Source organism: Coregonus clupeaformis, chromosome 20 (genome assembly GCF_020615455.1).
Source record: "Coregonus clupeaformis isolate EN_2021a chromosome 20, ASM2061545v1, whole genome shotgun sequence".
Taxonomy (NCBI): Eukaryota; Metazoa; Chordata; class Actinopteri; order Salmoniformes; family Salmonidae; genus Coregonus; species Coregonus clupeaformis.
Genome location: NC_059211.1, coordinates 49445412 through 49463072, shown reverse-complemented (window position 1 = coordinate 49463072; position 17661 = coordinate 49445412). Strand labels below are relative to the sequence as shown.

General features: G+C 41.7%; 1 protein-coding gene across 1 annotated transcript; it reads right to left on the bottom strand.

The window, feature by feature from the left end:
• Positions 1-2661: 2661 nt before the first annotated feature.
• Positions 2662-15809, bottom strand: LOC121532726 (neurturin-like). The gene is made up of 3 exons (XM_041838512.1): positions 15730-15809; positions 7269-7518; positions 2662-3442 (listed from the first exon to the last, which is right to left on the bottom strand). The coding sequence occupies exons 2-3, from the start codon at positions 7489-7491 to the stop codon at positions 3036-3038; spliced, it is 630 nt and encodes a 209-aa protein (XP_041694446.1). The 5' UTR covers positions 7492-7518; positions 15730-15809; the 3' UTR covers positions 2662-3035.
• Positions 15810-17661: the final 1852 nt, after the last annotated feature.

The window sequence follows — 17661 nt, the reverse complement described above, 5'->3', positions numbered from 1 at the left end:
GCGCAATCCCTCTCGCAGTCACATTTACGATGCAGCAGTCACCCATTTAATGCATCACTCTGCCTAGATTATCAAACAAGACTGCATTACTCTATTACCATCTAAGTTGAATTTGATGAGCTCATAGTGATCTTGCTGTAGAAGGATAGGGATTTTTGATTGCATGTTGTTTTTCTGTTGGATTTTTATTTTCCAGGAAAAGGATTATACAGCTATAGCCATTTGATTAACAAGCTGCTGTCATTAAGCTTAAATCACCCATACAGGCTCCATTTAGCATGCATGCAACAAGCATGTGGCTGTGGTTCTTTTTTTATCCTCTAACTTCTTATGCCAATACATGTCATTAGTGTATTTACTACTACTAAAATATATTATTTTAGTCTGTTTCTAGTGATGAATACAGAGGAAGCAGATGAAGAACATTTAAGGGTTATTTTATATTGGGTGTTGTTGTCCATTATTGTTAAACATAAATGAGGTAGATTTTCATGGTTACTGATAAAGGCTGGAGATTTCATTATTTAGTTCATTACCTGTGATAGGAAGGAATTACACATCATATAATGTGCGAAGCCTGCTCTACATGTTTCTCCAAGCCTATTGTCTTTCATAGTCTACTGTTGTTGCTGATCCATTGGATTTGCCTTAGTGATGCCTCATGCCTTATCAATGGTGCAGATCAAGAAGTTATGGAGAAGCTGTAGAAGCTTCATATTGTTTTTATCCTTTTTTATACTGTACGTGTTGTTCTTGGCATTCACTATCTTATTCTAGTATTTTCCATGAACACACTCCTACAAACACATTCAGATTTTTTTTAACCAGGCCTCTTACAAGTGTGGAATCAGACCAGACTGGCAATAGAGCATGCACTAGTTATACCTCAGCTGATCTTTTGTATACATGTACAGTTGAAGTCGGAAGTTTACATACACCTTAGCCAAATACATTTAAACTCAGTTTTTCCCAATTCCTGACATTTAATCCTAGTAAAAATTCCCTGTCTTAGGTCAGTTAGGATCACCACTTTATTTTAAGAATGTGAAATGTCAGAATAATAGTAGAGAGAATTATTTATTTCAGCTTCTATTTCTTTCATCACATTCCCAGTAGGTCAGAAGTTTACATACACTCAATTAGTATTCGGTAGCATTGCCTTTAAATTGTTTAACTTGGATCAGACGTTTCGTGTAGCCTTCCACAAGCTTCCCACAATAAGTTGGGTGAATTTTGGCCCATTCCTCCTGACAGAGCTGGTGTAACTGAGTCAGGTTTGTAGGCCTCCTTGCTCACACATGCTTTTTCAGTTCTGCCCACACATTTTCTATAGGATTGAGGTCAGGGCTTTGTGATGGCCACTCCAATACCTTGACTTTGATGTCCTTAAGCCATTTTACATCTACAGTCATTTAGCAGACGCTCTTATCCAGAGCGACTTAGAGTTTGTGAGTGCATACATTTTTTTTTCATACTGGCCCCCCGTGGGAAACGAACCCACAACCCTGGCATTGCAAGCGCCATGCTCTACCAACTGAGCTACACGGGGCCCCATAACTTTGGAAGTATGCTTGGGGTTGTCCATTTGGAAGACCCATTTGCGACCAAGCTTTAACTTCCTGACTGATGTCTTGAGATGTTGCTTCAATATATCCACATAATTTTCCTTCCTCATGATGCCATCTATTTTGTGAAGTGCACCAGTCCCTCCTGCAGCAAAGCACCCCCAGAGCATGATGCTGCCACCCCGTGCTTCACAGTTGGGATGGTGTTCTTCGGCTTGCAAGTTATCCCCTTTTTCCTCCAAACATAACGATGGTCATTATGGCCAAACAGTTTTATTTTTGTTTCATCAGACCAGAGGACATTTCTCCAAAAAGTACGAACTTTGTGCAGTTGCAAACCATAGTCTGGCTTTTTAATGGCGGTTTTGGAGCAGTGGCTTCTTCCTTGCTGAGCGGCCTTTCAGGTTATGTTGATATAGGACTCGTTTTACTATGGATATATATACTTTTGTACCTGTTTCCACCAGCATCTTCACAAGGTTCTTTACTGTTGTTCTGGGATTGATTTGCACTTTTTGCACCAAAGTACGTTAATCTGTAGGACACAGAACACGTCTCCTTCCTGAGCGGTATGATGGCTGCGTGGTCCCATGGTGTTTATACTTGTGTACTATTGTTTGTACAGATGAACGTGGTACTTTCAGGCGTTTGGAAATTGCTCCCAAGGATGAACCAGACTTGTGGAGGTCTAAATTTTTTTTCTGAGGTCTTGGCTGATTTCTTTTGATTTTCCCATGATGTCAAGCAAAGAGGCACTGAGTTTGAAGGTAGGCCTTGAAATACATCCACAGGTACACCTCCAATTGACTCAAATGTCAATTAGCCTATCAGAAGCTTTTAAAGCCATTACATAATTTTCTGGAATTTTCCAAGCTGTTTGAAGGCACAGTCAACTTGGTGTATGTAAACTTCTGACCCACTGGAATTGTGATACAGTGAATTATAAGTGAAATAATCTGTCTGTAAACAATTTTTGGAAAAATTACTTGTGTCATGCACAAAGTAGATGTCCTAACCGACTTGCCAAAACTATAGTTTGTTAACAAGAAATTTGTGGAGTGGTTGAAAAACGAGTTTTAAAGACTCCAACCTAAGTGTATGTAAACTTCCGACTTCAACTGTAGGTAATGGAGCCATTGCTCCGTAGTCCACAATCAAGCAGCAAATCATTGCATTAACTGTTATTGCCCCATGATGACACATAGGTCATATAATGTATTATCCTCACAACCAACAGAGAAGTATCCCATGAAAGGCAAAGAAAGAAAAACAGACGTTTGCTGATGTCTTTTAAAAACAAACACAAAATGAACACTCGTAGATGATAGTTTCAAATGTGCCGTATTCCCTGGCATTGTACTGCAGGGATCGATTCTTGTGTACTCCTGTTTTTGATTTTGTAGCAGTAGTTGTTGCATTTCCCATGTTTGATACAGTATCTGGGAAATCAAAATGGCCACTATCGAGGCGTTATACACAGCCACAGGCCAGAGCAGAAAAGTTGTGGAGCGTCTTGTATCTGTTAGTGTTGTCCAGGAAGGAAATGTCATCGTACTCCTTGGGCCGGCAGCAGGGGCTCCTCTCCCTCTTTGAGATGCCTTTCCTCGTCCATTTCTTCAGTATGACGTCGTAGTTGCGGCGGCTAGCTTTACAGTTCCCGCTGCAATACCTGAAGAGCAGCGTCTCATCACTGTAGTATCCCAGATCCAGCTCACTGACAGTCACTTCCACCTCCCTCAGGGAACATGGCTTTGATGCTTTCTTAGCCCGTTTAGTTCTTTTGCTCTGCCTGGCCTCCTGCCGTGCCTTCTTCTCCACCAGAGTCGCGATCATCTGCTTTAGCTCCCCCTCTGTGAAGCTCTGGAACATGTGCATGACTGCAGAGAAGAGAAGAAGAGTTGGTGTTCGGCTAGAGGAAGATACAACCATTAGAACCATACAATAAATATGTTGTACATACAGCATGGCCTGTGATACAATGAAGAGCTTTGAATGTCTGTGAGACCCCAGCCTCAACCATTATGTCAGTTTGGAAAATAGAAAGATAAAAGATCCATACGGTTGTTGGTACAGGTTTTCAAATAATAGGAATGTGACAGGGTAACAGGCTTTAAAAACAGCTGCGTCAACTGTACCTGTGAAATGTATTGGAACATGCAAGTAACTTCCAAAAGAAAGGAAACACCAACATAATGTGTCTTAATAGGGCGTTGGGCCACCACGAGCCGCCAGTGCCACCAGAACAGCTTCAATACGCCTTGGCATAGATTCTACAAGTGTCTGGAACTCTATTGGAGGGATGCGTCACCATTCTTACACAAGAAATTCCATAATGTGGTGTTTTGTTGATGGTGGTGGAAAGCGCTGTCTCAGGTGCTGCTCCAGAATCTCCCATAAGTGTTCAATTGGGTTGAGGTCTGGTGACTGAGGCACACGCACACGCACGCACACACACACACACACACACACACACACACACACACACACACACACACACACACACACACACACACACACACACACACACACACTTTAAACCCCCTATGCTCTTTTGAGACCTCTCTTTCAAAATCACTGAGATCTCTTCTTTTAGCCATGGTAACCAAAATAATGAGCAACTGAGCATTTTTATACATGACCCTAAGCATGATGGGATGTTTCAATTGCTTAATTAACTCAGGACCCACACCTGTGTGCGTTCAATGTATCCCTCATTTACTCAAGTGTTTCCTTTATTTTGGCAGTTACTTGTATAACGCTAGCTTTAGACATTCCTTCCTTCACACAGTTTGTAGAGATGAATTGCAAACGATTGAAACATGTTCATCCTTTCGACTTGCATGGATCATTGGCTTAGTGAACAATAAGTTCTCTAAAATCAGTCTCTATCTATCATCAATGACAGGTGTGTCTAACTAAGTTACTTTTTCATAGTTAACATAGTATCTCTCATACTGTACATGCACACATACATTAGGAGTGACATGAGCCTTTTCCAATGTTAAAACATTGTCAGTTGTGCAAATATTGAACTCCAGTCTAGCTGCTAGCTATGTACTTGACAGAGAAAGTAGACACTATATATAGAAATAGAATATCCCCTTTCAGACCATGGCAGTTTGGCTGAGTCTTTGTTGAACTATATTTGCCAAGTTTACACATGTTAAACATAAGCACATTTAACACATTAGGAGTCAATGAACTTGTTCCCCAGATGTGTAGGAGTGGAGTGAGATATAAGGTGCGCATTGAAACGTGTCCAATGCATTTGGACACCTGATCCAGAACCTCCTGCCAGAGGGATTACCAAATACCAAAACAATGCTGCCAGAACATGATATAAATCTTTATAGAACCTGTAAATAAATATGGGCGTGTCCAATAAAACATTCCCTGAGAATTGATTTCCTTCTGTGCTCAATGGGCCTGTAGCGATCACATACTTGTATGTGTTGCCAGCATCAAGGGTATAAACCAAAAACACCTCCTTATTAATTGAGAGTGATTCCATAAACATGTAATACTCAAGGTTTCACAAACGGGGCATATGCGTATCGATTAAAAGGGGCGATCTGCCGTTGCAACAATAACAAAGCTTTCACCAGCCTCTGTTTTGGTAAAGAGCAGAGGGATGGGGCTGTAGAAATATAACCACTCTCAAATTCATAGACAGAGATATGGATGGAAGGACTGACCATCCATGAGATCAAGATTATAGTTTAAACCATGTTTTGCAGCTCTATATTATTTGTTTACAATGACATTGTTTACAAACGATGGAGTAATATAGGCTTATATTTTGGGTTCTGATGGGGTACAACAGTTTTTATTTAACCAGTTATGTTGACTGAGAACACATTCTCATTTACAGCAACAACCTGCGGAATAGTTACAGGGGAGATGAATGTGCCAATTGGAAGCTGGGGATGATTAGCTAGCCATGATAGCCAGATTGGGAATTTAGCCAGGACACCGGGGTTAACACCCCTACTCTTACGATAGGTGTCATGGATTCTTTAGAGACCACAGAGAGTCAGGACATCTGTTTAACATCCCATCTAAAAGACAGCGCCCTACACAGGGCAATGTCCCCAATCACTGTCCTAGGATATTTTAGACCAGAGGAAAGGGAGCCTCCTACTGGCCATTCAACACCACTTCCAGCAGCATCTGGCCTCCCATCCAGGGATCGACCCTGCTTAGCTTCAGAAGCAAGCCAGCAGTGGGATGCAGGGTGGTATTCTGCTGGCTAGTTGAACTAAGCTCATGAGGCATTTATAAGTTATATTCTTTAAGAATCAATGGGTATATTTAGTTAATTTAAAAGTCCAAAACTGGATGTAGAAATCGCAGATTACCCCTTTAAAGATGCTTTCAGGTATTTCCTTCACAAGAGGTTTAGATATCATGAAAAACAATGCTTTTCTGTCTGACAATTCTGTTATACTTTGCCCCTTAGGGTCACCATACTGTTCTACAGTTAGATATAGCTATAATTAACTGTTCATTCTATCCCCTCCAGGACACAACCTTTACTTAAAAGGCTCAGGGTCTTTTGCAACGCCAGGGGGCATGTTAAACCCTAAACCCTATAAACTCAGACACTTGAACAACATGTACAGTAATAGCCCTGTATTAGCCTGGCTCACTGACTGACACTGTAATCAATGGTGCTCTTGAAGGAACAACACTTCGCTGTTCTCTGCATTCATAAATGAAACTGGAAAAGGCCTTCCCAAAGTGAAGAGTTGGTAATTCGGTCGTTTGTTTCGTGTGAAGATTTCCCTGGCCTGGCAGTGGCATCACAGATTAGGTAATTAGGCTAGCTGATTTTACACTTGACCTGGCCTGGAAAATCTCTACTGGATAATCAGAATAATGGTCTGACAGTCACACTCTGAGTCCAGCAAAAGGACACTGAATAGAACGTTTCGGTCTGGTAAAAATGACTTTAGAGAAATTCCCCTCAGTCACGCTCAGTTTTGCAGCCAACTTTCTATTAGTTTGAAAATAGAATGCCGTCAGCGGATGAGTTATAACAAGAACCCACAGTAATGTGCAGCCCAAACCTAAGAGATAGTGTGTCGGTTTTGTCTTTACATCAACCACAGGGCCAGGGATGTCAACTCTCTAGCCTCCACTAACCCACTTAGTGGGACTCTCTGAAACTCTTCTTATCCCCATCCTAACGGACATACCCCGAGACCATCACTGACATTTTACATCTCTGAATCTTTTATGTCACATTTTCTCATGAATACTGCATACCCTCTAAAACCATATCAGGAGGTTATAGGCATTTTATCACCCTCAAAGTGCAAATGCTCCTGGGATGTTGAGATGACACTCCAGACCTTAATGGAGTTATCTGCTCTCTGGACGTCACATTTGATTTGATTACCCTGGCTGGCTGTAAGCTGCGGTTGGCTGCTATGCTGCCATGCTCTGTCGGTAGAGGTACAGTGGCTTTATCTGTACAGGTACACTATTGGTGGCCCTCAGACTGGCTGGGAATTATCCAATTTACTGTTGACACCAACACATGGGTGTCAAAGCGTACATTCTCTTGACTGGTCTCCACCACAACGTTTTCTTCACAGACCAATGACTTCAGAGCTTTAGCAAGAGTCAATCAGAATATCCAAACCAATCAGAACATCTGGACAAAAATAGTTGGTGACTGAAGATGAAGATTTTGCTTACATTCTGTCAAAATGTTGCCGATGCCTTCCGTCGACCGCACTTTGCGATGACGGCCACCGATCAGTGAGGAAGAGGAGTTGGAGGATGAGGACATCCGCGACGAAGACGTGTCCCAGGAGGGGAAGTGATGCGGTAGCGTGGGAACCATGATTCGAGTGAGGAAGAGGGACAGTGCTGCTCCACAGAGAGTCAAGGCGATGGCGGCACACTTCCATAACTTCATCTTAGAATGAGTAGGAGCATTGACACTCTGAAAGACAAGGAAACACAAGGAAAGAGGTTGAGAGGAATGTTTCAATGCAACACCAAACATCATAAAATCACAGAACTTCATGCAATCGATGACATATTACAGTATGTTTCATAGTCCCACTGCCGTAAACAGTGCACAGTGGCCTTCATTTCAACAGATCACAAGTGTTTTTGCCTTCAACAAAATACTTTGTCCCTCTGCTGAGGCCATTCTGCGGTGGCTCTTTTACAGGTGTAGATTGTTAAATGTGCTAAGTGTGGTTTTGCCCAGATAAAAATAGGTATTTTAATCCTGGCAACCCATGCATGAGGTCCCTGAATGCCTTTATTTTTTGTTTGTATTTTTCAGTTTATCAAAAGTGAACAGGGAATAGCAGTCAGCATACAGCTCTGTGAGGAAGTTTACCCAAGCTGTATTCTGACGGCGATTGTGAGCATGGCTGGGATACTATTGTGAGTCCATTGTGAGCATGGATGGGATACTCCTTTGGCATCATGTCAAGCCCCAGATGAAAAGTCTATTACCATGGTAGCCTCCAGAAGTCTCTCATTCCACCACAAGATTTATCTTGTTCCAGTTGTAGTCTCCCTTTCGCAGGACAGAGACTTGTCAGGTATGTCTGTGTTTGAATAGGCAGCTTTGAATTTACAGTCGTTCTCACATAAGCCTGCCTTGCATCAGTTTACAGAAGATACTCCTTGCCGTCACAAGAAACACGTAAATCTGTAACCTTGAAACCCCGGCCAAAGAAGAAAATTATGCAATTGTTCCTTGAAAGATCTGAGCGTTAATGATTTTCCACGAGCTTCTAGATGGCTTTGCTCGAGGGATTGGCTGCATAGAAATGGTTTAAGCTGAACTATGCAGCAAGAGATTTTGTTTTCATTATTTATTTATCTCTCAAGAGTGTTTTATTGGCTTCACAGTTTGATTTAGGCTCACATTGTTGTGGTATCTCTCAGTGATGCCTCTGTGTAAGCAATTCTTGTCTCACAACCATAAATTATGTTCTGCGGTATCTATCCTGAAAGCTCTTTTAAGTGTTTGGTGTTGTGTTGCATGCTTCCATGCTGTGATATGTCTGTATTGAATTATAACCCCTTCGGCTTTAGAACATTAACTATAATTTTACTGTTCACAGTAGGAGGGTTTTCAAATGCTTTCTGTAGTTGTGCAAAAAAATAATGGCTAATGTTTTACAGGCTTACTGCTAATCAATACCATCACATGTCAATCTTAGCATTCATTTTCATAACTGGAATCTTTACACTAATTGTCCGTGTAGACAAAAGGAGTGAACTTGTTCCTAAATAGGGAAGAATTCTGTTACAGTGACGTTCCAGACCTCAAAGCCCCTTGTCCCCACAAGGTCAAATGCTATTTATAGGGGATTTAGGGTTAAGGTTAAAATTAGTGTTAGGGTTAGAATTAGGTTTAGGGTTAGGAGCTAGGGTTAGTTTTAGGGTTAGGGTTAGGAGCTAGGGTTAGGTTTAGGGTTAAGGTTAGGTTTTTGGGTTAAGTTTAGGGTTAGGGTACGGGTTAGGGTTAGGTTTAGGGTTAAGGGTTAGGGAAAATAGGATTTTGAATGGGACTGAATTGTGTGTCCCCACAAGGTTAGTTGTACAAGACTGTGTGTGTGTGTGTTGTTTGTGGGCTCGAGCACCTGTGTGTGTAAGTGGTTGTTTCATGCAAATACATGTGTGACATGGCGGGGTGCAAAACATTTCTCCAGATCAGGAAGTGGTAAACTGACAGTGGCTGAGGACATATCCAGACCAGCTCTGTCAAAGTGCTTTGCAAGACTGGGGGTGAGTGCTTTGGCCTCTGTAGGGCCTTCGTCAGGGTCTGTGTTTCTGGCCCTCTCTGTAGTGTGGCCGGCTAGGAGTTAAAACGTGGTTGGAGAAATGAAAAGATTACAGGCCTCCTGGCAATACACACTGGTTGTTTGCATTTTACTCAGCGACTCTACTCACTGGCACCAGCGAATGTCTTAGAAACGTCACTAATGGTTTACTGCCTTGTCAACAGAAACATCCTGTTGTGGAGTGTTTTTTTGTTTGAGTCAGATACTACCAGTCCCATAGCTGCTGCCCCATCATCCCCTCAGGATTAAAGACCGCCGCATACTATCTAGTCGAAACGTGGCGCGCCGTTTCGCACATATACACTACCGGTCAAAAGTTTTAGAACACCTACTCATTCAAGGGTTTTTCTTTATTTTTACTATTGTCTATATTGTAGAATAATAGTGAAGACTTAAAAACTATGAAATAACACATATGGAATCATGTAGTAACCAAATCAAAATATATTTTATATTTGAGATTCTTCAAATAGCCACCCTTTGCCTTGATGACAGCTTTGCACACCCTTGGCATTCTCTCAACCAGCTTCACCTGGAATGCTTTTCCAACAGTCTTGAAGGAGTTCCCACATATGCTGAGCACTTGTTGGCTGCTTTTCCTTCACTCTGCGGTCCGACTCATCCCAAACCATCTCAATTTGGTGGAGGTCGGTGGATTGTGGAGGCCAGGTCATCTAATGTAGCACTCCATCACTCTCCTTCTTGGTAAAATAGCCCTTACACAGCCTGGAGGTTTGTTGGGTCCCACTATGCCCAAACCAGATGGGATGGCGTATCACTGCAGCATGCTATGGTAGCCATGCTGGTTAAGTGTGCCTTGAATTCTAAATAAATCACAGACAGTGTCACCAGCAAAGCACCCCACACAATAACACCTCCTTCTCCATGCTTTACGGTGGGAAATACACATGCGGAGATCATTCATTCACCCACACCGTGTCTCACAAAGACACAGCGGTTGGAACCAAAAATCTCCAATTTGGATTCCAGAAAAAAGGACACATTTCCACCAGTCTAATGTCTATTGCTCGTGTTTCTTGGCCCAAGCAAGTCTCTTCTTATTATTGGTGTCCTTTAGTAGTGGTTTCTCTGCAGCAATTTGACCATGAAGGCCTGATTCACACAGTCTCCTCTGAACAGTTGATTTTGAGATGTGTCTGTTACTTGAACTCTGTGAAGCATTTATTTGGGCTGCAATTTCTGAGGTGCAGTTAACTCTAATGAACTTATCCTCTGCAGCAGAGGTAACTCTGGGTCTTCCATTCCTGTGGCAGTCCTCATTAGAGCCAGTTTCATCATAGCGCTTGATGGTTTTTGCAACTGCACTTGAAGAAACGTTCAAAATTCTTGAATTTTTCCATATTGACTGACCTTCATGTCGATTCCCACGGGTGGCCAGTATAAATAAATATGTATTCACTAACTGTAAGTCGCTCTGGATAAGAGCGTCTGCTAAATGACTAAAATGTAAATGTAAATGTTAAAATAATGATGGAATGTCATTTCTCTTTGTTTATTTGAGCTGTTCTTGCCATAATATGGACTCGGTCTTTTACCAATTAGGGCTATCTTCTGTATACCCCCCTACCTTGTCACAACACAATTGATTAGCGCAAACGCATTAAGAAGGAAAGAAATTCCACAAGTGTACTTTTAAAAAGGCACACCTGTTAATTGAAATGCATTCCAGGTGACTACCTCGTGAAGCTGGTTGATGCCAAGTGTGTGCAAAGCTGTCATCAAGGCAAAGGGTGACTATTTGAAGAATCTCAAATATAACATTTATTTTGATTCGTTAAACACTTTTTTGGTTACTACATGATTCCATATGTGTTATTTTATAGTTTTGATGTCTTCACTATTATTCTACAATGTAGAAAATAGTAAAAATAAAGAAAAACCCTGGAATGAGTAGGTGTTCTAAAACTTTCGACCGGTAGTGTATTATGAGGACATTTTGTGCGGTTTCTGTTAGTTTTGGTGTTCGGCAGTTTTTTTTCCGGCTGTTCGCCTTTACAAAGCACGCAATAAAGGATTACTCACTATATGTACGGCACTGTTTTGCCAGTTTGGTACTCATAGAAAACAGGCATTCAAACAACACTAACTGCTCCCATTCATTTCCATCCATACCACACTACTATATTGTAGGCCCTTACTATGCTCATTCAAAATACAATGGTCTTAACTACTCTGTATTACCTTCCAGAATAGTATACCCATTTGAGCGGTAGGCATGTCAATTTCCAGCAGAACATGCTTTGAGGTTTAACACCAAATTAATTGCAAATTAATTGCATGGCATTAATTTCTTATTACATTAAATTGTAGCCACAGCTTCCTTTTCAAGTTGCATATTTACTTTTGTGTCTCTGTACAGCACTGACATACAGTAAAATATGTGGTAAAGCTTAATATTTCCTCTGGTATCTCTGTACAATAGAGGCATTACCTCCATATTGTGGTTGAGCTACAGGCCTCAATGGGAAAAAGGGTCTTAATCCAGACCAGTAGTGGTGCGTGGGTAAAATCAGTGGGAAAGCCAGGATAAAAGCCATTTTACAACCTATGTGATAATTGTGTTGTTTGCTCTATAACTTGTTAGTTCGTATACCACGGTCATATATAGGCCTAAGGCTGACACAATAAGATAGACAGTGTCAGAATAAATAAAACCCCACCTTTGTTTCATCACAAAACCGGAGAGCAACATCTGTCCAGTGAATTCCACAAAGTATATTACATGTAACAAACAGTTACATGACCTACAGCATGGTCAAGCAAGTTAATGTTTCCAACATTTTCGGACTACTAAACAACTATTGATTTAGAACCACGGAGAGTTAGCACAAGTTGCAAAGAAAACAGGAGTTGCCTCCATGATTCCATCTCCATTTCAATATCATCAAATAACCCATGCTTAGTCTGATACAGTGACAACTAAAAGATACCAAAAACAATTTAGTTCAATCAATGTAAGCTAAATATGATGTGGGTGTCCATGGTTCTGATTTCTCTGTGTGTGTGTGTGTGTGTGTGTGTGTGTGTGTGTGTGTGTGTGTGTGTGTGTGTGTGTGTGTGTGTGTGTGTGTGTGTGTGTGTGTGTGTGTGTGTGTGTGTGTGTGTGTGCGCGTGCGCGTGCGCGTGCATGTGTGTGTGTGCGCGTGTGTGTGTGTGTGTGTGTGTGTGTGCAAGTAGAAAAAACATGTTGACTCACCCTACTTGTAGAGAAACGCCAATGCCATCCTCCTCTCTTTCATGTTGACGAAATGGTTTATGACTCTGTCATACAGTACACGCTTTTATTTTTTGTTGTCCTAGGCTACCTGGATAAAATGCTTGCTCGCTAGCCTAACTTCCTTTCATGTGCAATGTTAGCTAGCCTTCTTCAACATGCCTTCTACATCTAGCTACATATTGATCTTCCATCCTCTCAGGCCAAGGCGATTCTGACCCAACCATATGAATTTATGGTTGGATCAGAATCACCGTTACAAGCATTGGCCAAAACCACAAGTCCAAATCCCTATCTCCATCCATGGCTAATTTAGGAAAGAGACTGTTTTAGCTAGCTAGCTATCCACCAGCGAGATGCAACAATTCAAATCGTTTCTGTCAATGACTAATTTGCACTCGATGTGATGTGATTGGAGGGAAGCCAAACCCAAACTGGCTTCCCTTGACACTTTTTTTTTCTTAGCCAGGACCCTTCACAGTTGAGCTCACTCATTTTAGCACAATGCTGATTGGCTATTATTTTATACTTTTTTTATCAAGGGAGGCCAAATGCTCACTGGCTTCCCCTGCATTCAATGCTACCGGCGGCAACAATGTCATACGCTTTTACACATACAGAGACAGAAGGGCGCTGATTCGCTCGCTCGGATACTTTCTCCAGTGAGATACATTAAGCCTCTTGCGAATTGAAGGAGAATGATGAAACACAGAGAGACTAAATACATTATTTTATGTATTTGTATTTTTTCTTGGTAATTTGTTTTGGGTAACTGATCCAGACACTGAATCATATCAGCTTTTGTGCCGTTTAAGTGGTGTACAGATCTTAATTTGATCACCCTGTTGCAGGAGAACTTACCTGCAATGCAGGAAATGTAAAACCTGTAGTGTATTTGAGGTTTAAAAAGGCTTCTGAAGTGTGTAATTTCCACTTTGACATTTCAGACTTGATTTTCACTTATGAAAAATGTATCAACCCCTACAACATTGCCTGTTAATTATAATCCATATAATAATTCACATTTCCTGTTGCTGCATACCACCCTGCATCCCTCTGCTGGCTTGCCTCCGGTCTAAAAATAAATATTCGAATTCCCCAGGTCAGTGATTGGGGACATTGCCATGTGTAGGGTGCTGTCGTTTGGATGGGACTTTAAATGGGTGTCCTGGCTCTCTGTGGTCACTAAAGATCCCATGGCACTTATTGTAAGAGTAGGGGTGTTAGCCCAGGTGTCCTGGCTAAATTTCCAATCTGGGCCTCATACCATCATGGCCACCTAATCATCCCCAGCTTCCAATTGGCTCATTCATCTCCTCTGTAACTATTCCCCAGGTCGTTGCTCTAAATGAGAATGTGTTCTCAGTCAACTTACCTGATAAAATAAAAAGTATTATTTTCCTGCTGTAGTAAACTGGCCCCCAATTGTGCTTTGCAAAGTGTGATGTATGAATTTTGAACAGTGACTGAGTCATCTTTGCCCTCAGAGTCTATATTTATCTGAGGTCTTTCTTGACCTCCAAGGCCCTATCAGATCCAGCATGGGGCTTCATTTGTGTCCTCTCTGTGCTGTCTCTATTTCCTGACTCCACAGGACAATGTTTTAATCCCTCATTCACTCTTCAATGGAGATTAGCCACAGTAGAGAATTTCCTCAGGTAATTTTCTCAGACCTTTGCATTCATCACAGATAAGTGTGCCAGCCTCTGTGAAAGATTACTTTTGAAAAGGTTGGAGGTCTTTGTCATGTAAATCACTTCTTATATCTGCAAATTGTACATAAACTTCAGCTGTGTTTGTGTGTGTGTGTGTGTGTGTGTGTGTGTGTGTGTGTGTGTGTGTGTGTGTGTGTGTGTGTGTGTGTGTGTGTGTGTGTGTGCGTGTGCGTGTGCGTGTGCGTGTGCATGTGTTGTGTGTGAGTGGGTGTGTATACAGTCTCTTATCAAGTCTTTTTTTATCTGAGCTCTTCATCAACTAGCCTAAAGGACAATGCATTATTTTCTCATGACACCCATTTGTATATCATTTGGAAAACAACTAGGATCATAATTCACAGAACACTACACCATCTCCCTCCACAAAAAGACAATTCAATTCACATAGGAATTTTTGGAAAATAAGCTATAACTTTAAATGTCAGGTTTTATACATATCTATTCCAAACCCAAAGGAAATTCAATCAATGAACTGTATCAGTATTTACAGAATAATTCTAAACAAACTCAAATAAACCAAATTGTTCTTATGCCTATAGTCAAGTAGGTCCTTCACATTTGGTAAAGATCCACAATGTAGTTCCAAGGCCGCTCTTCCTCTAGAGGCGTTCTCAGGTCTCAACAACAACAGAGAGACTAATTTAGCCCGTCTGTCTGTCTTATTTTGTGTTTACGTGCTGTAATCACTTGAGTAAAAATACAAGACGTGATGAAGTGGGGTCTTTCAGTAACTAATAAACAAGTGCAAGAGGGGGAAGGAAATCACTGATGGGAGTTGTCCATACATGCAACCTTACATCATCAACTCAACTCTAAAATGATCTTTCACAAAAAAACTATTCAGAATTTATATTCAGAAAGATGACCTTATATTTGAATTCTAGGACATTGATAAACCCATTCCATGCTCTTGCTAGAGATAAAAACACAATGTGCTGTTTAGCGCTTTACAAATCGGGATTAATGATGTTGAGTTGGATCACTGTGAATGTGCACGCTGTTTGGGTTTACTACTAGATTCTATGCCATGGATCAATTGCAATATTATAAGAAAACGTATAAAAGGTAGGAACATTCCAAGTGATACAAGAGAATCAAATGTACATCCACAGTGAGGTCCACAAGCTTTGGTCATTTAAGTGTTTGGAGGAGGTGGAGAGGCATGTATTGTATAAAGGGACCCCAGCTGCAGTCCATTACTTGACAAACAATGTTCAAGTGCTACAGCAATGTCAATGGCTGCAAGCCTCTACAGAAGCACAATAACTTAGATCAAAGGCACCTCCGTAACCAACCTTCCTCAGAAAGGCACCGAAACGCAAGCCAAAAAGACTCAAACTTGACCCACTACATCAGGAACATCACAGAAGGAGCAAGGAAAAGTGATACAGTACCTACATTTTCTCTTCCCAAGCAGAGGAGAAGGCTTGGGCTGAATTCCTAATGGTCCATGTTATTGTACGGTCAGTTGTCTTCAAGGCCAAACGGCAGGGCAGCAGCCAGGGAGGACTATAGAGAGCAGCATGGCTCCCAAGATCAGGCCTGGATTAGCACTGCTAATGCCTCCCAGTTTATCTCCATCACGTGGGCCGCAATTTACCCAGCCTGGCTGGAGGGAGTTACCGCCTGGAGGTGTGGGGATGGCCGTGGGGGGTAATCTGTTCACCACCACCATGAGCCTCATCTGCAGGACTCAGAGAGCACGCCACTACACATGCTGAAGGAGTCAGTAACTATAGTGTTGTCCTCCATTGGGATGGTCAGACTCAGGATGACACACACACACCAATCCTAAACCCCCACATCCTCGCTTTGACATGGGTAAGGATAACTGGTTTCCATTATGTAAGATACTATTAATGCAATTCATTCACTGCATGATATCTACACATTGGTGCTTCTGCCAGAGAACAGAGAGAGTTAAAGGTACTTTTTCAATATTAGAGAGGGCAGATCCCGACTGCTTTGAGACATGTTGAAAGAGGACTAGATGGAGAGCACTGACCACAGTTCCCATGATGTGTGGTGCAGATCAGGGGAAATACCAGTAGGCTCCCCAGGGTGTCCCTCATCCCAGAGGTTAACTGTCTTGTGGGGTCACTCAGGGTAAGGTTGGGGTTATGTGAAGAACACCAGCTAAATAAATGAACCTCTGGGTGGTTTAGTTCACAATGTGGAGGCTCCTCAGAGGAGGAAGGATAGGACCAGAATTTCAGAAAAATTGATAAAACCATACTAAATATATTCACAGGTTATCAAATAACTGATTAAAACACAATGTTTTGCAATGAAGGTCTACAGAAGCCTCAACAGCCCCCTCTAGGGTAGCACCATTGTGTACAGCTATTTTCCATCCTCCTCTGGGTACATTGACTTTAATACAAAACCTAGGAGGCTCATGGTTCTCACCCCCTTCTATAGACATAAACAGTAATTATGACGACTTCCGGAGGATGTCCTCCAACCTATCAGAGCTCTTGCAGTATGAACTGACATGTTGTCCATCCAATCAAAGGATCAAATAATTAATCTAGTATTGAAAGCATAAGCTACAGCAAGCTAGCGCTGCAGTGCATAAAATGTGGTGAGTAGTTCATTCAAAGAGAGAGAAAGACAATTGTTGAACAGTTTTAAAATGAAAGAGAAGCAGCAGCAGAGAGAGAGAGCTAGCTATATTTTGTTGTATTGTTTTCTTCTTAGTTTACCTTTCACCTACTTAGCTAATGCAGATAATTTAGCCTACTCACCAACCTGACTCAGAGAGGAATGTTATTTATGTTGGCTAGCTGGCTAAGGCTATCCAACACTGCAACTATTCCAAGTCAAGATAAACTTTCGGTTTTATTAATTTATTGGTGCTGGTGTAACTACTAAACTGCTAACTCTACACTGTACTGTGTGATTGTACACATGGATTGGATTGTGGGTTTACTAACGTGTTAGTTCTAGTTTGTTGACTCTAACGATAATATGGTGACAACAATGTAGGCTGTGTAGCGGTTAGTGGTTATGGTATGAAGGGTGTGTAGCGGTTATGTTATGAAGGTTTGGCTTGGAGAGGTTTTTGCGCCTGGTCACAGACAGCTGTTGCGTTGTGCACTGAAGTCCACAAGCGAAGGGAAAAGGTGAGAGGAGGAGAGCGCGTAGATGTGAGAAGGAATTATGCAACGAGCAAAGTGATGATGCTGTAAGTGGCTGCTATGTAAGTGAACTGTGTGTGAGGGGATCAGGGGTGTATTCATTCAGCCGATTCTGTTGCAAAACTTTTCTGAAACGGAAGCAAACGGAATGAAACGGGGAGGACCTACCTGAATTTGTCCAATAGA